Source organism: Pelophylax lessonae, assembly GCF_965119305.1.
Source record: "Pelophylax lessonae genome assembly, chromosome: 11".
Taxonomy (NCBI): Eukaryota; Metazoa; Chordata; class Amphibia; order Anura; family Ranidae; genus Pelophylax; species Pelophylax lessonae.
Window position 1 is genome coordinate 75,579,676 of NC_138778.1, and position 23,763 is coordinate 75,603,438.

Below are 23,763 nucleotides of genomic sequence, written 5' to 3' on the forward strand. Positions count from 1 at the left end.
TGCAGAATGGTAAACTAAAATGTGAACCTTTTATCAGGACATATACCTTATGGCCAAAAGTTTGTGGACACCTGACCATAACACCTATATGAGATCGTTGGGCAGCACATTCCAAAACAATGGGCAATATTATGGAGGGGGCCCCACTGTCACTGCTATAACAGCCTCTGCTCTGGGAATGCTTTCCATAAGGCTTTGATAGGTGCTGATTTTGGGCAAGAAGATTCCAATTCCAATGGTGTTAAAAAAGATTGAGGTCAGGAATCAAATTCCTCCCCACCAAACTCTTCAAACCATAATTTGATATACATATAGTTACATATAAGCCACTTCATACATCCAGCCAACAGATATCACTTTCAGCTACTGACTACCTCCCAGCTGGAAGACATCACTTTCCATTCTCTACTTTCCCAACATCCCCACAGACACTGCCATTGAAAGAAATCCCTCCCCAACCAACTGTCACCCCCCCACAACTGCCTCACACCCCCATCCCACTGCATGGGGGGGGCTGCAGTTACCCCCCCTCCCCCAACAGGAGGATGGTAAGTGGATAGAGCAGGTGATCAGTACAGCAGGTGGGGAAAATTAGTGTAACCAACCTTTTGTGGCTCTCACTGCAGCAGCTGAAAGCCAACATCTCCTGCTCCAGCTGCTACAGTGAAAGCCACAAAGAATCGCTTCCAGTTATTTCCCCCACCTGCTGCACTGATTTGAATTTCTCTCACTTCCTGGGCCTCCAACCCCCACAGCTTTGCCGGCATCCCTCCTTTCCTCTCCCACTGGCAGTAGTTGGGGGTACACATGGAGAACCTCAGGATGGAGAGCCGGAAAGGGTCTGGAAAATGTAATTTACCAGCTCCTTCCTTTTCTAAGTGAACACAGTGAGTGATTGATACTGATCACTCACTGTATTAACTGTGTTTACTATGCTTCAGTTTATGAATGGACAGGAGCCTCTGTCTCCTGTTCATTCATCTGCAGTGCAGCTGAGGCTACAGAGACTATCAGTGTCCCTTTCTCTGTCTCAAAAGTGAGACTGATACCCGATCAAAGCCACCCACCAATGTTGTGAAAAACATTTTAAAAAAACATTTAATTAAATTTAGTTAAAATAAAAAAACATTTGTAAAAATCAGACTTACAATTCTAATCAGAATAAAAAGCTACGCCCAATATGTGGTGTAACGGTACTAACCGTCACTATGTGTGACGGATCACCCTGTCCCTGGATTGTAAACCCCTTTGTGTCATTTTCCTATGAGTTTGGGACATTGCACTTTTATTGCATTTTATTTCCTCTTTATTCATCCTCTGAACAAGGAAGATGGCAGGACTCATGGCATTGAGTTAATGTAATGTAATGTTACAGCCCATCCCCCCCTCCTCCTGTTCCTGTGTCTAAGTGTGTGGATTCATGATAAAGACAATAGCCTGAGCTGGGCTGGAAACATCTCTCCGCAGGGGGTGTGTATTAAGACTGCCTGTTTCAAATGTACAAATGTTCAGTTCTCATTGGTTGGTCCTTGTCTCACCCCCCCCCCCCCCGCAAGGCTAAGGGGAGTGCCCCTTAGCTGTGTGTAACTGTATGTCTTGGAATGTAATAAACAGTTCCTGTCTTACCCTCAACTCGGAGCTTTGTCTCGTTTTTGGAGGGGGATTTATTATACAGAAAGCCGTTCGACTGTTTGGGGCTCTCTTTGGATGACTATTCGTATGCTGGTGTGCTACAGGGGTAATTCGGACATGCTGCAAAAGGTGGTACATCCACTAAACGGCGGTTTCATTCCTTTTTACGCTGAGGTTCGTAACATGTGGCATTTGTTAGTCACACCCAATATGTGCCACAGTGCACTATACACGCCACAGGCCACCTTTTCCCTGGTAGGGGCCTACAGTGCATTACTTTGCCCATGATGCTGTTTAGGTGGCACTGCCATGAGAGGCTCCTGGTACCTTTACTGGGTCACCAGCTTTAGGTCTCCTGACACTCTGCATGTCCCCAAGCTAGGTGCCCCTCAACTAGGGCCTGCCACATTAAAGGATTGTAAAAGCGGAAGGTTTTTTATCTTAATGCATTCTATGTATTAAGATAAAAAGCCTTTGTGCAGGGGACTCCCCAGCCCCCCTAATACTTACCTGAGCCCCATCCCTGTCCAGGGATGTCCACGAGTCCCTCGGCCATCTGGGACTCTGCCTCTTGATTGGCTGAGACACAGCAGCAGCGCCATTCCCTTCTACGGCTCTCAATCAAAGTAAGTTGGCCAATGAGGAGAGAGAGGGGGCATGGCAAAACCACAGCTCTGTGTCTAAATGGACACACGGAGCTGCAGCTCGGCTGGCCCCATAGCAAGCTACTTGCTGTGGGGGCATTCAACAGGAGGGAGGGGTTAGGAGCAGAGAAGAGGGACCTGAAAAGAGGAGGATCGGGGCTGCTCTGTGCAAAACCAACTACACAGAGGAGGTAAGTATAACATGTTTGTTATTTAAAAAAAAAAAGATGGCTGCCGTGCGGTGGCCATCTTTAAACCTGGGGGCCCCATTAACCCCTAGTGCCCGGGGCCCCATGAGTTGTCAGTCCGCCCCTGGGGATATCTATATTGTCCAGACATTTTTGGGCCACAAGAAATGAGATAGGCCATCAGTACATCAGGATTGATCAATTTTCAGACATTTACCATAGATTTTAGACTGTATACCTTTCCTACAGAATAAATAATATACACTGATTTGGGTTTTTTTCAACAAAGAAATGTAGCAGAATGCATTTTGGCCTAAATTTTTGAAGAAAGGTTATTTATTTGAAAAATTTACACAGAAACAGAAACGAAGAAAAGTTTTTTTTTTTTTTTTCACTTTGGTCTTTTTTAGTTTATTTAGCAAAAGATAAAAAAACTCAGCAGTGATTAAGTACCACTAGAAAGCTCTAGTTGTGTGAACAAAATTATTAAAATCTAGTTTGGGTACAGTGTTGCATGAATGCGCAATTGTCATTCAAAGTGTGACAGCGCTGAAAGCTGAAATTGACCCTGGGCGGGAAGGGGGTAAAAGTGCCCGGTATTGAAGTGGTTACAGTGAACAACAAAACCAAGTTCACTACATGGACCACTTATGTATTTATACATGTTGATCATATCCCCCCTTAATCTCCTCTCCTCAAGAGGGAATAAATTCAGTTCCTCCAACTTTCCTCATAGCGGAGTTCCTCCATGCCTCATTAGTTTGGTTACCCCTTCTCTGCACTTTCTCCAGTTCCCAATATCTTTTTTGTGAAATGGTGCCCAGAACTAACTTACAAATTATTTGTACAGGGGTAAAATGATGTCTCTCTCCTCATACAAGAAAGGATTTTGCTCCCTTTGGAAACTGCTGCTTGGCATTGCGTGGTATTATTAAGCTTGTGATCTACCAGAACACCCAGATCCTTCTCCGTCACTGAATCCCCCAGTTGTTCTCCCCCTAATATATATGATGCATGCATATTCTTAGCCCTAAAGGCCCGTACATACGTACCGATCGTCGGCATACAAACGTCGGCGGACGAAAGATCTGCCGATTGTACGCTTGTTAGTATGGTGCCTCCGACAGCTGTCTGCGCACATTCTGCGGACAAGAGTCTTTCTTGCAAACATTAAAATTTTTGTATGCCGACACCAGAACGGACGATTGTTCGCCAGTCAGTACAGAATTCTGCCGACAGACCGCAGATTTGCAAGACTGGGCATGCTCAGAAAAGAAAAAACACAGGGAAAGTTAACCATTACATGACATCACTTCTGCAGTCGGCTGTAGTCGGCGGACAAAATTCTTGGGCAGTCTTTGCACTTTTCAACAGACACCGACATCCCGGGGAGAAAAGACGAACGTTTGTATGCCGACGATCGGTACGTGTGTACGGGGCTTTAAGTGCATAACTTTACATTTATCAACATTAATCTCATTTGCAATATAGTTGCCCAATTAAACAGTGCATTGAGGTCAGTTTGTAAGTTGGAGCCATCCTGTAAGGAAGTTATTCCACTGCAAAGCTTGGTGTCATCTGAAAAGACTGAAATTCTACTTTTAATCCCAGACCCTAGATCATTTATAAAGATATTAAAAAAGTAAGGGTCCCAACACTAAACCTTAGGGTAAACCACTAACATGAAACATTAGCAAATGATTCATAGCAAAATCCAAGTATACTACATCAACAGCCACTCCTTTGCCTAAGGTTTTACTTACCTCCTCATAAAAAGAAATCAGATTAGTCTGACAACTTCTGTCTTTCATGAATGCATGCTGTCTGTTGCTTAAAATATTTTTTTTTTGTCCAGCAAGAACTCTCTATGTGGTTATTTATTAAAATCTCCAGTATCTTCCCAACTATAGAAGTTAAACTAAAAGGCCTATAGCTACTTGGTAAAGTCTTGGATCCCTTTTTAAATATGTGCACCATATTGGTCATACACCAATCCACTGGTACTATGCCAGTCATTAAAGAGTTCCTAATAATTAGATACAGCTGGTTTTGTGCACATGGGCATAGTTATACTAAAACAGGAAAGGCCCTTCTCCAAAATGGAAGCGCACAAATGTTTATAATGTCTTTGTATGCTGTAACACTAATAATACCCTTCACTTGAAACACCTGAACTCAATAATTTGAAGGGGTAACAACAACAACTTTCTAAACATCCAGAAAGGTAGAATAGTCACGTGTCCACAAACTTTTGGCCACAAAGTGTAGACAAGTATACGGAGGGTGGAATGCTTGGGAAAATAAGAGCTACAGTGAATATTAAGACTGACCTGGCCTCTTGGCTGGCTTCTTGGTGGGGGTATCCTTCTTCTTGGTAGGCACAATGGGAGAATAGGGGACCCCAGGAGTTGCACTGTTCTTTCGGAAATGTTCTTTCAGTCCCTTAATTGAACGATCCAATTGGCTGGAGCGAATCTGGTAGTATACATTCATGAAATCTGCAAGGAGAAGCAGATAAATGAATGATCTTCAATGAGGACAAGAGTAAATAGAAGAATACAACAAATAGAAGATCAGATGGCAACAATGCAGGAAAAAAAGATAATTATAAAATTAGAAAGCAATACAATAAAGCTGAAAAAAAATTATATAAACTACTTTTAATAGTAAAGCAGGCAATAAGGAAGATTTAAAGCTACATGAAATCTAATATTGTAGTTCTAGTTGATAATAAGAGTAAATGCACTTTAAGGGAAAACTCAACTTTGCCTATCAATGGCAGATCAATAGACCTTTATTTTGCTAGTGCACTTGATAAACAGCTATCAAACTGCTGATCCACCAGGTGATTGCTGCGTCCTGAGCAGCTTGGAGCACAGAGATACTGTACACACTTGAGCCAAGGGGCTGGGTACCATGTGATCGCTGTGATTGGTCATCATAGCAATCACATGGTACTATTTACAGTGCTGGCCCTTCCCCTTACAACTGAGCTTATGACTGGGCACAGAATGAATAGATTAGAAGCTGCTGATCCAATTATACTGTTGTTGTGACAAAGGACATCCTTTTTTTTTACCTGCCTGTGATATCATTGCACACGCTCAATGCCAGCCAGCCAGCGGCGCCATGTTTTGAGCTGAGTGCTTGTTGATGTCTTCTCTTGCAAGTATATTTGCTTAAAATAAAACTTGTAATTTTTGATAATGGCTCATGGAGTATTCGGTTTACTTTCTCTAAGCTTTACTGGTCAGATGATTGTGGAGGTGGTCTGCCGGAGCTCTTTGAGAGGAGTTGGAGCCATCTGGCATGTTTGATTCCTTTGATTCCAGGCTGCTGTTTGTTGACCTTTGATCCATCTGTGCCAGATCCATCTCCTATAATTTAGAGGTCTGATCATTCAATAAGGAGTGTGCATATTGGTGGCGGAGCAACCCACAGGAACATTCTGGCTGAATCTGTCACCACATCAACTTTTGGATTCGTTTACTTTATTAGTGACTTCTCATTGTTTGCCATGGCACTTGTTCTTTGATAAACTTTATTGAACTTTGCAATTTATTTATAGCACATATGTACTGTAAGTTGTATGAATTCTATTTTGAGTTGCACTTTATGTTATTTTTAATTTCATGAATTTTATATAGGTTTTATAATTATTTATACATTGTTAAGTTTATTATGATGACTTATTTGATTGCACATAAGACACTAATGATATAAAGAGACAGCGCACTCATCTTAGATGCGTTTTCGGTTATATCAAATGTTTAAACTTGGAAAATGCACCATTTTAAGAAAAAATAAGGTAATTTTGAAACTGATGCCAGCAACACGTCCAAAAAATTGTGACAGGACAACACAAAGCTGGCAAAGTAAGTGGTACTAACAAGGAAGAGCTGGAAGAACATTTTGAAACAAATTGGATTAATTGGCAACAGGTTCGTAACATGACTGGGTATAAAAAGGGCATCTTAAGAGAGTCAGAGTGTCTTAGCCGTAAAGATGGGCAGAGGTTCACTAATCTGTGAAAAGCTGCATCGAAAAATTGTTAAACAAATTCAGAATAATCCGAATTGTAATATTGCAGACTTTAAATCAACATTGACAGTAAAAAATATCAAAAGATTTAGAGAATCTGAAGAAATCTCTGTGAGCAAGGGACAATGCCAAAACGTAATACCGGATGCCCGTGATCTTTGGGCCCTCAGATAGCACTGCATTAAAATCTGGAATGATTCAGGGATGAGCTCAGTAATACTTCCAAAAATCATTGCCCAGAAAAGTCGCCATCTTCTCTTGACCAAAGCTCATTTAAACGGTCTGTTGCATTTGGAAAACTGCTCTGTGGTCAAACAAATTGAAATTTGACCTTCTTGAAAACCTTGGGCGCCGCATCCTGCGGACTAAAGAGGAGAGAGACCTTCAAGGTTGTTAACAGTGCTCAGTTCAAAAGTCTGCATCTCTGATGGTATGGGGGTGCATTAGTGAGTATTGAATTGGCAGCTTGCACATCTGGAAAAGCACCATCAATGTTGAAATGTATATGCAGGTTTTAGAACAGAATATGCTCCTTATCCAGAAAACTTATTTTTTCAGGGAAGGCCTTGCATATTCCAGCAGGACAATGCTAAACTGCATATTGCAGCTCTGACAACAGTATGGCTTCATAGTAGAAGAGACCAGGAACCTAACTGGCCTGCCTGCAGTCCAGACCTTTTACCAATTGAAACAAAAAATACGACAAAAAAGACCCAGGACTGTTGAGCAGTTAGAATCCTATATCAGGAAAGAATGGGACAATATTCCTCCCCCAAAACTCCAGCAACTGGTCTCCTCAGTTTATAGAGTGTTGGTTAAGAAGAGGGGATGCTTCACCGTGGTAAACATGGGCCTTTTCCAACTTTTTGACACTTACCGCTGAGATCAATTTCAAAATTACCTTTTTTTTTTTTTTTTTTCTTACAATAGTACATTTTCTCAGTTCAAACATTTGAAACATTTTCTATTTGGAATAAAACATGGATTTATGACATTTGCTAATCATTTCATTCTGTTTTATGTAGATTTTACACAGCATCTCATCTTTTTTTTTTTTTGGAATTGGGGTTGTATTATTTTGGCATTTTTATTTTAACAGAAAATAGGGGAAACCGTTTTTACTCAAAATCTGTGGTCTTTTTTTCCTTTTTATAGTAAAAAAAAGCAGCACTTAATAAATACCACCAAAAGAAAGCTCTCTGTCTCAAAAAATGTAATACAATTTATTTTAGTACAATGTTGCATGACAGAATAATTGTCAGTCAGACTATCACAGCACTGGAAACGGAAAAATGGCGTGGTAATGAAGGAGAATTTCAGGCTAGTATACAATTGGCTAATGTTTTTAAAGGGACACCACACCAGTTATAGGGACACCACACCAGTTATACATACCCTTCCAGCATTCCCTTACAGCTTCTGCACTACAGTAAGCACTAAAATCTAAGGTGTCAACTGGTGTTGGATGATAAGGGGTGTAAAGATGCCCCTCCCCAATCAAGCAACAGGATTCATGCCTGGGAATAGGCTGATAGATGACAGCAATGTCACATGCAAGGAAGTCACATGCTCCCACACACCCAGAAGCACTAGAAATTGTTGCCAGCTGCAACAAATGCAGAATCAGCATTGAAATGCTACAGAGTTAAGAATAACTGGTACTGGGAGGGGGACTTCTACAAAGATAGGGTTACTCTGCCCTAAATTGTCAGGGCGACAGTGTCTCTTTAAGGTAAACCTGTCAAGTACCCTAACAATAGTAATAGAACATGCTACAGCACTACCATGCTTTGGAAGTATTGTCCAATTTCCATGATGCCCCCAGTCTCTGGGTGCTGTAGAATACAAATTTTACATTTTAACAGTTTTAAGTGCCCACTCACCCATTGATGTTCTTATTGGCCAATAAGGGCAAGTTCTCAACTATCATGAAATGTTAAAATTTGTATAGTACTGCAACTGGAGATTTAGAGTCATTAGAGAGAGCCAGGAAGGTCATCTATGATATGATAGGATAGAAAGAAAAGGACTTAAGACAGGAGAGGAGAGTCAGCAATGAACACTACCAATATCAGGAGGATCAGATATAGGCACTATCCATAAATTGTTAAAACATGCTTGTTTTAGAACTGGAACTCTGACCACCCAATGAGCTAAAGAAAATATACAGAGGTAAGTGCAGGTGTCAATCAATGCCTGCATTGTAGCCCAGCATATTGTCTATTACCATTATGGTACTGACAGATCTACTCACTAATATTCGCCAGAACCATTCTGCTACTCTTTGATAAGCTATCACAAAGCATGGCTACATTTTAATTGTTTGCAAAGCATAGATCTTCAGAAATGCTATCCAATCTGTAAGCTATAAAATACAGACTAAGAATAGAACTATGATCTATTGCAAAATGATCGTGTACTATTTTATAGAACCTCAGTGATATGCACTTACCTTGGTTTCTGCCATACTCTACCAACCATTGAGAGATGCGTATGATGTCCTGTAAGATCCCTTCTGGAAGATGCTCTAGAATTCCCTCCTCTTGTCCTTCTATCTCTTCATCTGTACCAATAAGGTCCAAGATGAGAATAGGAGGGACTGGTTTACTGTGTCTCTGAAGGAGGTTACGAAACTCAGCATCCAAGGACTCCTTTCCTCTTTCAAACAGCGACTTCTGCAAAATTTGGGTAAGACAATCACTATAGAAAACATCCAAGAAATAATTTTTGTTATAAGATAGAGAATATGACCTTTTGAATTAGGAGCAAATAAACAGCTAAAAAAATCAGTATAACAGTACAAGTTTGATTTATGATCTTCATTAGCATGTCTAGTTAATTTACTCTCTACATTTGTATCTTCTAAACAAATTACTTCGTTTCTTAGCATGCATATAATTCGTAACATACCACTCTATTTAACTCAGGGCTGTCAGGATTGTTATCCTGAAAATACTCCACTGCTTTCTGAATCTTAGCAATACAGCTTAGGTATTCTTCTAGTCGTCCCGATGGCCTAAAAGATATAAAGTATGAAAAATGATTTCCATACATATAACAAATAAAATAAAGATCCTACGACAAAACTGGGAGTTACACTTCTTTAAATTACCAACAGATTTAAAGTAAATGCATAGCCAAACCCTGTTAGGTTTTTTCACTGCCTTTGAGATTTACCCTGTCTAATCACCCTGGTCACCATGGCCAATTGAGACTAAAAGTGATGGTGAATTCAAACTTTGGCAGCGGTCATTAGAAGAAGAGGTGAAGGTGAATCTATTATTTAGAACCCCCATTATGGTGACAACCCTCACTTTTATAGCTTTCCTCTTACTTCCTGTTACGTCTCTGATAGAGTGGCTATACATACACTTTAAAAATCATAAAAATATTCCATTGCAACACATGTACAGCACCCATGGCAAGTGCAGATCAAACAGAGGCTAAAAAGGCAAGCTCCTTGGCTGTAAACGGTAGGAGGGTTTAGTTCCAAAAAAAGAATAAGGGTAATTATCTTCCATCATACAAAACAATAAACCCAAGGGATACTGTATATTAAATATGTAAAAGATAAGCAACACAAAACTTCCTTCATTACTTCTGTGAAGATTTTAGGTGACAGAGTGGCCCATCAATATGAACTGAATATGGCAAAGCTTGTCATTCAAGGAAACCACTAAAGCCTCGTACACACGCACCGATTGTTGGCCGACCGATCGGCCGACGTTTGTCCAGTGTTGTTGTGTTGGTTGAAATGTGTTCTAGACTGCACAAGAATTTTTTCGGCCAACAACAACCAACTTCAGAAGTGATGTCATGTGATGGTTTACTTTCCGTGTGTTTTTTCTTCTCTGAGCATGTGATTGCTCATCTGATTTTTGTCGGCCGAAATCTGTACTGACTGACGAACAATCGGCCGTTCTGTTGAGGGCCAACAAAAATTTTATAGCATGCACACCAGATTTTGTTCGGCCGAAAAGTCGCAGTCGCTTGTCGGAATCATCATACTAACAAGCCGACAATCGGCCGATCGGACGTTGGCCGAAAATTTACGGCCAACAATCGGTGCGTGTGTACGGGGCTTTAGACCTTTCTCAGATGGTATTTTGTATGTAAAAGTCAGTTCAGAAAAAATATTGAATGAATGTTGAGGTCTTACAAGCGATCTGTTGGAGACAGCAGAAAATAGAGCAATTCCAGATGGAGATCAAAATAATTCAGCAAAAACAAAAAGATTTTTAAAAACAGAGGCTTGCAGTGGCCAAATAACTATTTAATGCAACAAATTAGCAATGACACATGTCTGCAAAATGTTGGCATGTTAACTGAATAACCTGAAAAGAAAATGGTCAAACAGAGTTAAAGACCAATTGAACTCTCAGTTTAAAGCCCGGTACACACTATCAGTTTTTTTTTGTTCAACCCAGCTGAACGAAAAAAAAAAACTTAAAAGCTCTGGAGGATAATTCTGTACTAACAATACGACATTAGTACAGCAATCGCCCCGCTGGGTTATTGTGTTCTCACAGGATGGCCTCCCACCACAACACACTAGTCAGCTCAAAGTGCTGATCGGATGCCAATCAGTAGACTTTTTTCAGCATGCCCCCTTTGGCTGGCTTCTGTCGGAATGGCTGCTGTACACTATTGAAGCGGCCGATACCGCCTGTTCATACGACCCTCTAGTCATTTAGCCCCAGCTTTCTGGTGCAGGTGAAGGCAGTGTCCAGTCCCACTGCTAGCAGCCCTCCAAACTCTATGAGCGGCTAAAAGCTGATGCGGCTGAATAGTGCAGTGCAGTGGTACTCATTTTTAGGGCAGTACAAGGCCATCGCCCAATGCCTGGAACACAGACTGCTTACATTCCGGGCATTCATCCCCGGGTACATAACTGCCCTAAATGTCAGTACCACTCGGTGCGCTGTTCAGCCCCAGCAGCTTTTAGCCTCTCATAGTGTTTTACAGGCTGCAAAGGTGTGCATAATACCTTACAGTTCATTTTTTTCCAGGTAAAAAACCTTCCATTGCCAGAATACTGAAGAGAAGGACTTTTGCTCTCTGCGAGGAAGCAGTGGTCTCACTGCAGAGGTCCAACATACCCTCTTCTAAATCATAACCAGAACTCTCATTGCTCTAAGATGGAAGTATCCAAACCTCCCCTTCTATCTTAATGTGACTCAACAAGGTTGAGGACATCAACAAGTTGGAAGATTCGGTCCTCACCGCCCAGAACAGGGGGGAGCAATATACAAAAATATGGTTATAATGGAACATGTTTATATATTTTGATAAGGGCAAGGCCTTATTTTCCAGTTATGGGGACTGAACTCTTTTGGTCCCTTCCTCCTTTGTGCGCACCACAGCATGATACCCCCCGCCTTTTTTCTCTCCTCTCCTCTTTCCCCACACCCTTTTCTGTACTCCTCTACTTCTCCTGTTCTCTTAACTCTAACTTCTCCATTCCTAAAAATTGGATATCAACTGAGCACGTACTTTGACTGGTAACTGACAGTACTGGAACTTGGAGACGTCTCTGCTTACTACATCTGCCTCTAGGGGTGCTTCCATCCCAATGACCAATGTGGCTTATAGCCAATACACGGGCTATTCTCCCTGTTGCCTAGGTTTTGCTTAGCTGGACCTCTTTATATCTGAAAACACTTTTCCTACTGGCATTTGGTATATGGCAATCATTTGGAACTCTTGCACTTTGTATCCTGTGTACATACTCTGTATGTCTTCTTGTATGGCGATTAACCTGCTATGAGATGTTGCTTCATTTTTGTCTTACATTGCTTTGTTGGATACTTTATTTGAATAAAGAATAAAAAATAAAAAAAAAACAGAGCACTCCAATTAGCAAGGAGCACAAGGTTTGCTGATTGCAGGGCTTTAGGTATGACCAAGCAAGGTGACCTCTGCAGAGAGACCGCTGCTTCCACACAGAGAGTCCTTCTCTACAGCATATTGGCAGTGGACAGGTTTTCTGTTCAGGCTATAGCTCCTTTAGAAAAATATTGAACACCTTTTCTTTGGATGCATCTGTTTTTGTGGGCAGACCCTGTTTGTACACTCATAGGCCTCGTTCACACAAGACGTACAACACTGTGAGCCCATGCAGGGCCATGTTTACCCATACGGGAGGCATAAGTGTTTTTATGCATGCCCGTGCAGGCAGTCCTATTGATGTCTATTGAGACACAACCGCTTCCCGGTTCACATATGTGCGATGACAGACATTGCACGTGATTCGGAGCGCACTGCTCTGCAAATCACATGTGATGTCTGTGCAATGCAAATTCAGCCATACAGATTGTATGGATGAATTTGCATCGCATTCGGACACAACTCGCACAGGACCAGAATCAGATCGCAATGGGTGTTCACACCTATATGATCCGATTCATGTCCGCACTGACAGTTCGCACAGCGTATGAGAACTGACCTGGGGGTGTCATTACTGACAACCCCAGCGATTCGCATATGGCAGTGTGAACTGCCTGCCAGTTGAATGCGATGTGGCAACCCACAGTGGATTTGCAGGGTTCCTGCATCGCATATATGTGACCCGGCACTGTGTCCCAATATGACATCTGAGTGGGTGTGAGTGCATGTCCCCGAACTCATCACATGGATGTCAATTTGATTATTATCAATATATATATAAAAAATAATGTTTATATATATATATATATATATATATATATATATATATATACACACACACACACACACACACACGTTTTGCCTTTCATTTTGATTATAAACTAAATGGGTTGTTTTACAAGGAGGGTAAGGCTTCACTTATACGTTAATGCTTTTGAAAAATAAAACAAAAACTTTAGGCCCCAATTTCACCTCCAGTGAAATGTGCTATTGAGCTCAGCTAAGATATCTGTTGTCTTCTTGCTGTAATAGGAGTTGTTTAATTACATATGATTCTGTAATATAAAGACAACCACTAAGACTGGTTTTAATAATTCAGGCTCTCCACCAGCTGATTTGCTTTACGCTATAAGTTTTTTAAAATGAATACAAATTCTTGAAAAAAAATCTAAACTAAAGCTTTTTTCTTTAACCTCAGGATTCATCATGGAAGTGTTAAACTCCATGTCAGGATTTTTTCCAGCAGGGATGATTCATCCCATTTGTCCTGGTAACCATTGCCACTGGGAAAGAAAAAGAGGAAATCCAAAATTTTACAAAAGTCTGGAAAAAAAATAGCCTAGGAATACTTTAGTTCGGGGGACAGCAACCCATCCATGGCGGGTAGGTGACAGGTAGATGACGATCCTTCCTTGCCTACCCCCAGAACTTGGACAGGAGGGGCGGTGGGGACGCATTAACTGGTACTGATCCCCTTTCCTCCTACAGCTGCTCTGAAAGCCACCTCTCCTTCTCTCCCTCCCACTGGCATTCAGCAGCTGCAGGAGGAAAGGGGATCAGTACCAGTAAACGCGCACCTGCTGCCACTTTCACCCTGTGTCCCCCCAACAATGATCCCGGCTTCCCTCCTCTCAAGCCAACTGCTATGGGGGGATGTTTCAAGATGGAGAACAGGGGAAGGGGCTGGTAAATATGTAAAAGCTCCTTCCTTTTCTGAATGAACACAGTGAGTGATACTGATCACTCATTATGTTCATTCATAACTGAAGCAGAGTAAATTTCAGTTTGAGAATAAACAGGAAGCCGCTTAGCACAGAGCACTTCCAATTCATTGGACTGGGGAAATCTTTGGCCTTAGTCCCCTTCTCTGTCTCAAAATTGAGACATCAGGGGTCTGTTTAGACACCTAATATTGCACCAAAGCCCCTAATGGGGCTCCTAAAATGATTGTAGAAAAATTAAAAAACAATACCGTAAAAAAATACAAATGTAAAAAATAATTAAAAAAAAAACTGACACCAACTTCTGCCCTGCTGACACTATCCACTTTTAATATTGTGTAAGTTTATATTTTCACAGTAACATTTATTTTATTATATTTTTCTAAGTTTTCCTTACTATTTCGTTAGGCCTTGCTAGTAATTTCTTTAAAAACATAAGGGCGCCCAGTTGGCATCCCTGTGCCCCAGTGTTGCCTAATATTAGCTACCATGTATAGGATTCATTCTAGCTCTTATGCTTTTCATTCCATGTCGGGTCCCTGCATGGGCATTTATGAGCTTATTTCTGCACTTCTTGAATAAAAATATTGTAACAAAAAAATGAAGAGTGCCGAACCCCAGTGATCTCTTTAATGTTGTTTAGGTAGGTCTCCGTCTGTCAAAGGTTGCCTACCTCTACTTTAGTTATTTTCTTACAATTTTATGATTTATAGATGGCAGGCTAGGAAGACATTATGGGTTCTTTCAAACGGGCGGTCCAATCAGATCCGCCAGTCAGTTTTTTAGGCGGATCTGATCGGATCCTCCATGCAGCTCTATGGGGCAGCGGATGTCAGAGGAGACACCTCCGCTGACACCCGTATCCGATCCTGTCCCTGAAATCTGGACGGATGGAAACCCTATTTTTCCATCCGTTCAGGTATCGGATCGGATCGCATGAGAGCGGACAGGCGGTCCGCTCTCATCCGATCCCCCATAGAGAGCAGCGGGAGCTGTGACACCTCCCTCTCCGCACTGCAAGTGGAGACGGAGCTGTCATCCGCTGGCTCAGCGGGGATCGGCGGTTCGATCCTCGCTGAGCAGCACAGATCCGCCTACGGAGGCGGACCGTGTGAAAGAGCCCTAATGGTGCACCGAAATGAAATTTTAGAACAAACCAAAACCGAAAATTCAGGATGCACTTGGTCGAAAACCGAAATGGACAGTTTTTTTAAAAAAAAGTTTACATTTAATTAATGTGACTGACTGGTGGGTTTGCATTGAAATCCAGGGTACTTGAATATTGACACAATGCTTCCCATGCATCTAATAAATAAAAATGCATTGCTCATTTAGGAAACCATGTTCCTGTCTTTCTTACCCTTCTCTGATAACCCTCTCAGTCTCTGTGGCTACATGGTAGTAGCTAATGACATGGTCCAGACATGAAAGGGTACGCTCCACATTTTCCTGCAGGCGCTGCAGCGTCTCTGTCTGCTTGTGCACTGGGATGATCGAATTCTCCAACTTCATTAATCGACTCTCAAAGGAAGAAAGGATGGACACCTGGAAGATAAGCACAAGAGGTTTCAGCAAAGCCCATATGATTTACTATGAACCACCCTCCATTCCTTGTCTTATACTCACCATGTTATTGGTTAGCTGATCACTCTTATCTAGACTCTCTTTGATGAATGTCAGCATTTCTTCCTCCTGATAGAAAAAATAAAGAAATCTGTAGTCACCAACCTTATAGATATTTTGTATTTCCTTGTATTCTTTAAAGCAGCATTAGGGCTGTCATTGCTGACCCAAAAACAAGAACATTATTACCTGAAGTTTCAACTATCGTCTTTTAATGCTTAATCACACTTGGAGTTGAGATGGGGGGGGGGGGGGGGTTGTGACGGCTAAACCCCATTTATTGAACCACATTTTTGCCTGCCTCTCCAGCCATAGTGCTCCCTTTTTAGGGGCAGAGGCAGTGGCGAGGGGTGTACACAGTAGTTAACCACTTAAGCCCCGGAAGATTTTACCCCCTTCCTGACCAGGGCCTATTTTGCGATTCGGCACTGCGTGACTTTAATGGACATGATAAGGGGATGATAAGGGACCACATACAAGACTTTAGTAATGAAAACGGTATTATAAGTAGTAATCAGCATGGATTCATGAAAAATCGTTCATGCCAAACCAATCTATTAACCTTCTACGATGAAGTGAGCTGCCACTTAGATAAAGGTAAGCCTGTGGATGTGGTGTATCTGGACTTTGCAAAGGCCTTTGACACCGTTCCCCACAAACGCTTACTGTACAAACTAAGGAAGGTAGGTATGGACCATAAGGTGAGTACCTGGATAGAGAACTGGCTCCAGGGGAGAGTCCAGAGGGTGGTGATTAATGGGGAGTACTCGGATTGGGCGGGTGTGGAAAGTGGGGTCCCCCAGGGTTCTGTCCTGGGACCAATCCTGTTTAATTTATTCATAAACGATCTGGAGGAGGGGATATCGAGTACAATCTCAGTATTTGCAGATGATACTAAATTAGGCATGCCAATATCTTCTATGCAGGATGTGGAAATCTTGCAAGCAGACCTGAACAAAATAACGGGGTGGGCAACTACATGGCAGATGAGATTTAATGTAGAAAAATGTAAAGTAATGCACTTGGGGGCCAGAAACCAGAAAGCAAGCTACTCACTGGGGGGGAACCTCTGGGTGAGTCTAGGATGGAAAGGGACCTGGGGGTACTGGTAGACAACAGGCTTGAAAGTGGCATGCAATGCCAAGCCGCTGCAAGCAAAGCCAACAGAATACTGGGTTGTATAAAAAAGGGGATTCACTCCAGAAATAAAGAGATTATTCTTCCACTCTACAAGACTCTGGTCCGGCCACATCTGGAGTATGCTGTCCAGTTCTGGGCACCGGTCCTCAGGAAGGATGTGCTGGAACTGGAGAAAGTCCAGAGAAGGGCAACAAAAATAATTAGGGGAATGGAGGACATCGGCTATGAGGAAAGACTACAAGCACTGAACCTATTCTCTCTGGAGAAGAGACGATTGAGGGGGGATATGATATCAATGTACAAATACTGTACTGGCGACCCGAGCATAAGGAACAAACTATTTAGAGTAAGGGAATACAATAAGACACGTGGCCACTCACTAAAACTAGAGGAAAGGTGGTTTAACCTTAAAGTGCGTAAGGGGTTCTTCACTGTAAGAGCGGTAAGGATGTGGAATTCTCTTCCGCAAGCAGTCGTATCAGCGGGGAGCATTGATAGTTTCAAAAAACTATTGGATGGACACCTTAAAGACCACAACATACAGGGGTATACAATGTACGGTTAAAAGCAAACACACACACATAGGTTGAACTGGATGGACTTGTGTCTTTTTTCAGCCTCACTAACTATGTAACTATGTAATTGCGCAGTCGTGCGACGATGTACCCAAACGAATTTGAGGTCCTTTTTTTCCCACAAACATAGCTTACTTTTGGTGGTATTTGATCACCTGTGCAATTTTTTGATCATGCGCTATAAACAAAAAAAAAAAAAAAAGAGCGTCAATTTTGCAAAAACAACAATATTTTTCACATTTTTTTATATGAAATTCCCCCCAAAAAAAATGTAAAAATCAAAATTTTTTAACATTTTCGGGCAATTTGATTTATGCTACATATGTTTGGTAAATTAAAAAAAAAAAAAAAAAAAAAAAATCGCAAAAAGCGTATTTTGATTGGTTTGCGCAAAAGTTATCGCGTTTACTAACAAAGTGAAAGATTTTTGTCATTTTTGTTGTTTTTTTTTTTTTAACGCGTAATGGCGGCGATCTGCGATTTTTTTTGCGGTACTGCGACATTGCGGCGGACAGATCGGACCCTTGACTGACATTTTTGACACTTTTGGGGTTACCAGTGACATTACTACATAGTAGAACCGTATGATCACTGTTTCTACACAGAGGAGAATGACAGGCGGCTTGTTTACACTAGCCGCCTGCCTTTCTCCCTCTGCGACGATCGCCGAGTGACCGGCGGACATCGGGTCCGCCAGTCACACGCGCGGGGGGGGGGGGGGCGGGAGCGGGGGCGCACGCTCGCTCCCTAGACCCTCACAGGCTAGCGACGTAGATCTACGTCACTCTGCCTGTGAGGGGCTGACTACCGACGTAAATAGTCGGGCGGCAGTCGGCAAGTGGTTAAACCCCCTGCTGAACGTGACCCATTTAAATTAAGAGGGCTGCTTTGCAAGCGCCCTGCAACCATGCACACGCGAGGGTGGGGTTTAGAGGGTTAACGCAGGTGGTGAAGAGGCAATACAATGCCTCTTCAGGGTTTGTCAAATGCACTCTGAAGAGCAATCTAAACATGAATCACTCTTCAGAAACCAAAGAATGTGTGCACAGGCCCTTAGGCACATTGCAACTTAACAGAGGCATCTAGCTGGATATCTACAAACCTTGTACTACCGTCAGGCCTACTAACACTAGAGCAGACATGACCTTCAAATGGTGTAGCCTTTAACCTCTTGCCGAACATCCACCGTAATATTACTGCGGCAGGGTGGTTTGGCTGGGCAGAATCACATAGTACTACGTGATTTAGTGCATGAGGTCTCGGGCGGCGCGCGCACTCCGCCCGAGCCGCACTCCCGCTGTGTTTAGACAGGAGTTAAGCAGCGGCGATTGTCGCCGGCCTCCTGCGATCGTTAGATAAACTGACAAAATACCCACCTGCTTATGTAAACAAAGCAGACGAGCCTTCTGTTAGACAGGCAGGGAGAGATCAGAAGTTTCAGCTATGCTAAAACTTCTATTTCTCTGTGCCTGTCACAGAACCCCCCCCCCCCCCCCCCACACACACACACAGTTAGTAAGCATATTTAGGTACACATTAACCCCTTTGATCACCTCCAGTGTTAACCCCTTCCCTGCCAGTGTCATTTATACAGTAACAGTGCATATTATGGGGCTTTTCCACTGCCTGGAACCGAACGGTTCGGCTCGCTTTTGTGCTTTTCCACTGCTGGCACCGCATGGTACGGTGTAGGAACGGTTCGCTACGGTACAGTACGGTGGCTCTTTTCCACTGCATGGAACCGAACGGTACGGCTCTCAAAAACAGTACCACCTCAATTGTGGTTCCAAGAGGTACCATACCCGGTACCATATCCCACAATCCTTTGCAGTCATTCACTACTAGCCCCTCATTGGTCAGAGAATCCCATCCAAGTAACTTTAGTACTACTTTAGTGGAAAAGCAAACCATAACGTACCGTACCGAACCGTTCCAACACCGTACCAGCAGTGGAAAAGCAAACCGGGCCAAGCAGGACCAAACAGGGCCGAGTAGAGCCAAGCGCGTACTTGCAGTGGAAAAGTGCCATTATTTAGCACTGATTACTGTACTTATGTCACTGGTACCCAAAAAGTGTCAAAAATGTCAGTTAGGGGCCCGATCTGTCCGCCGCAATGTCGCAGTCCCGCTAAAAAACGTTAATCGCCGCCATTACTAATAAAAAATAAATAAATAAAAATTCCAAAAATCTATCTGTAGATTGTAAATGCTATAACTTTTGGGCAAACCAATTAAAATACGCTTTCTGGGATTTTGTTTACCAAAAATATGTAGCAGAATACAAATTGGCCTAAACTGATAAAAAAAATTTGATTTTTACATTTTTTTTATTGGGAATGTTTTTTAGCAGAAAGTAAAAAATATGGCGGTTTTTTTTTTCAAAATTGCCGCTCTTTTTTTGTTTATAGCGCAAAATCTAAAAACCGCACAGGTGATCAAATACTGCCAAAAGAAAGCTCTATTTGTGGGGGAAAAAAGGACATCAATTGTATTCGAGTACAGCATCGCGCGACCGCTCAATTTTTCATTAAAATAATGCAGTGCCGAATCGAAAAAAAATGGCCTGGTCATTAAGGGGGTAAAACCTTTCCGGAGCTGAAGTGGTTAATACCAATACATATTTAACCAATACCTACATATTACTCGAATTAATAAAATGCTTTAAAGTGTAAACTTCTGACATGAAATATGAACAAAGCATATCCCTCTTTAGTGTTACTTCTCTCAGTCCATTTCTGTCTGATGCCACACTTCTCTGCTATCAGCATGAGTCACTTCTGATGCATTTTCCTGACACCAAGAGATAAAAAGGTAATAGGGGATGGAGCTACAACACACAGCCTGTGATTGACAGCCTCAGCTCTGTCCCTTTGTGAATTCTGTAGAGTATTATTTTAGCTCCACATCCTCTGCTTTCTGAAACTTTAGACAAACTGTATAAATCATGCACTTTGAACAGATGCAGAGAAAAGAAGACTGCAGATAAACAGGTACAACTTATGATGGAGGATTTGTTTAATCTCTGTGTATCACCTAAGGCCAGTCATTTCACTGTGGATATATAAGGGTTTACAACCACTGTACAGCTAAAGTCATCTCTCTAGATGTGCAGCTCAGTATACAATTTTGGAAATGCCGAGATGAATGTGCAGGAACTGCAATATCTTGATCTAGCCAATGAAAATATCCAAAGCATACTGGCAGAGAATGTCAACAGCCGACAGGGAGCTCCGGGACACCACTGGAAAGGAGGTAAGTATAACACCTCTTTAATGCAGGAGCAGGAGTTTAACCCTATACTGTATGCTGAGGATGCTGGAGTGCAATCAAAACAGGTTGCAACACTGGAGGGACCCTGCTGTAGTGAGGGGGCAGGTAAGTATTTACCCCTCATTCCAGCACCCCTAAACATAAACAGCATTTCACCCTTGCAGAGAAAAGGGGGTATTTTTTGGATATTTCTGCAGCTGGGCTTTAACCACCTCCTTCCCAAGGCATTTCTGACCCTTCACTCCTACATGTAAAAATCAACTTTTTTTGCTAGCAAATTACCTGGAACCCCCAAACGTTTTTCAAACGCAATTATTTTGGGAAAAAAAAAAAACACTTTCATTAATTAAAAAAAAAAAAAAACAGTAAAGTTAAGCTTATTTTTTTGCTTAATGTGAAAGATGTACAAACATACCTAACATGTCACGCTTTAGAATTGCGTCTGCCCGTGGAATGGCAGCAAACTACAGTGCTTCAAATTCTCCATAGGTGACGCTTTAAACGCCTTTACAGGTCACCAGTTTAGAGTTGCACAGGTCTGGTGCTAGAAGTATTGCTCTTGCTCTGATGTTTGCGACAATGCCTCACGTGTGGTGCAATCACCGTTTACATATGCTTGCGGGAGTAACATATGCGTTCACATTTGCGGATAAGCACAGTGGGACGGATGCTTTACATTTTTTTTTTTTTTTTTTTAAACAAATTATTTTATTTATTTTTTTACACTTGTTTATTTAATTTTTTTTGTACTAACTTTATTGCTATCACAAGGGATGAACAACATCCCTTGTGACAGCATGGACCATGACAGGTTCTCTTTATTGAGTGATTTGGGGGTCTCTCCTCTGGCCCCCCATGCAGCTGATCAGACACAGATCGGTCTGATTGGTTGCTTTCCTGGCCGCTGATGGCCAGATAAACAAAGGGGCGGAACCGGAAGTGACAAATTACTCATTGCTCCCGGTTTCCAGGGTTACAGAGAGAAAGGAAGGATGTCAGTTCCTCTCTCGCTGTACAGGGCAGCCATTGCCACCGGCCACATAGCTCCTGGCCTCCGCGATGGGACATGGAGAGCCCGGGAGAGGCGGTGGCAGGTGGGACCCCTTCCGGCACCTGCAGAAGTGATCGAGTGACTAATTAGCCTCTCAGGTCACTTCTGTATTAAAGAGAATTGCTGGCTGAAAAGATTGATACCAGGATGATGCCTGTAGGTGCTGGCATCATCCCGGTATAACCACTGAAACCCAAGGACATGCAGGAATGTTCATTTGGGGGGGGGGTGGGGGTGATTTAAGAGTTAGTTCACCTTTTAAAAAAAAAAAAAAAATGGGTTAGGCAGGTAAGGGGAGTCTGTAAATAAAAACAAACTGTGCAGCTCTGACTTTAAATAATGTCCATGCTATAGGTGTAAATCCGTTTTATTTATGATATGTATGCTGGGATCTCTTCCCCTCTCCTTAATGCAAGCAGACCCTTTCATCATCTTCATTCTCCTGTCTATATGGCTTTTTCCTGATTATTCAAGGATACGTTCCATTTTATAGGTAGGTTCTCATTACTAGTGATCAACCGAAATCTGTTTTTCGTTGCCGATACCGATATTTTGGCCAATGTATATCGGTATCGGCTGATATGCGCAGATATTTTGAAAATTTAAAGTTTTTCAAAATAAACACAAATTTCGACAGAAATCTGTTAGTGTTCATTCACACTACCGCGACTTGTCAGGCGACTTGTCAGCCTGACAAGTCGCGGTCTGTCGCGGTCCATGCAGTGCTACAGGACCCGTTCTAATAGGAGCGACACAAGTTGCTCCGACTTAGAAAAAGGGTCCTGTACTACTTCGGGGCGACCTCGGAGCGACTTGCATAGACATTCATTATATAAAGTCTGTGCAAGTCGTGCCGAAGTCGCGGTGCACGCGACTTCACAGGTCGCCCCCGAAGTCGGAGCGACCTAGTGTGAACCGAAACTTACTGAACATGTTAATGTTTGTTTATTACAGGGTTCATACACATTTTCACCAAAAAATGACTTTTCCATGACTTCACGTAAATATTCATGACCTTATGTTTCATGAAATGTCTATGTATACATGTTAAATAAGAAGAAAATCCATGTCACACCCAGCATATTTTTACTAAAATAAATGACAATCTTTGTAGAACCTCTGCAGTTAGGGTTTCGTTCTGGATACAGCGTGACTCAAAATGGTCCCTTGTTTTACAGTGGATGAGAGGGAAGCACCGCTGCCGCAGCTGGGAGCCGGTGTCACTTCAGGCGCACGGGTGAAAAAGCCAGCGATCGGATTGGAAGCTGTCAAGCATGCAGCTGCAGACTGGTGCTTTGCACCTTTAGCGTGGCTAGACAGCGCTGCTTCTCCCATGTTCGAAATGTCAAAGGTTTTACGACACACACTGTACATTTAGCGGACATGATGCAGGACAAGGTCAGAGACTGCAGACATGATACAGGAGGTGGTCAGAGACTGCAGACATGATACAAGAGACGGTCAGAGACTGCAGACATGATACAGGAGGTGGTCAGAGGCTGCGGACATGATACAGGAGGTGGTCAGAGGCTGCGGACATGATACAGGAGGTGGTCAGAGGCTGCGGACATGATACAGGAGGTGGTCAGAGGCTGCGGACATGATACAGGAGGTGGTCAGAGGCTGCGGACATGATACAGGAGGTGGTCAGAGGCTGCGGACATGATACAGGAGGTGGTCAGAGGCTGCGGACATGATACAGGAGGTGGTCAGAGGCTGCAGACATGATACAGGAGGTGGTCAGGGGCTGCGGACATGATACAGGAGGTGATCAGAGGCTGCGGACATGATACAGGAGGTAGTCAGAGGCTGCGGACATGATACAGGAGGTAGTCAGAGGCTGCGGACATGATACAGGAGGTAGTCAGAGGCTGCGGACATGATACAGGAGGTAGTCAGAGGCTGCAGACATGATACAGGAGGTAGTCAGAGGCTGCAGACATGATACAGGAGGAGGTAAGAGGCTGCGGACATGATACAGGAGGTAGTCAG

The 23,763-nt window shown here is 42.6% G+C and overlaps 1 protein-coding gene across 8 annotated transcripts in view; it reads right to left on the bottom strand.

Moving 5' to 3' along the window:
* Positions 1-23,763, bottom strand: part of EXOC7 (exocyst complex component 7) — an 89,245-nt gene that overhangs the window by 57,254 nt on the left and 8,228 nt on the right. For all 8 annotated transcript variants that reach the window (XM_082271854.1, XM_082271851.1, XM_082271849.1 and 5 more), the window contains exons 2-6: positions 15,739-15,804; positions 15,473-15,657; positions 9,416-9,521; positions 8,958-9,180; positions 4,795-4,962 (exon numbers count right to left, since the gene is read on the bottom strand). In XM_082271854.1, the coding sequence (XP_082127980.1) occupies positions 4,795-4,962; positions 8,958-9,180; positions 9,416-9,521; positions 15,473-15,657; positions 15,739-15,804 (748 nt within the window). The remainder of the gene's footprint in view (positions 1-4,794; positions 4,963-8,957; positions 9,181-9,415; positions 9,522-15,472; positions 15,658-15,738; positions 15,805-23,763) is intronic.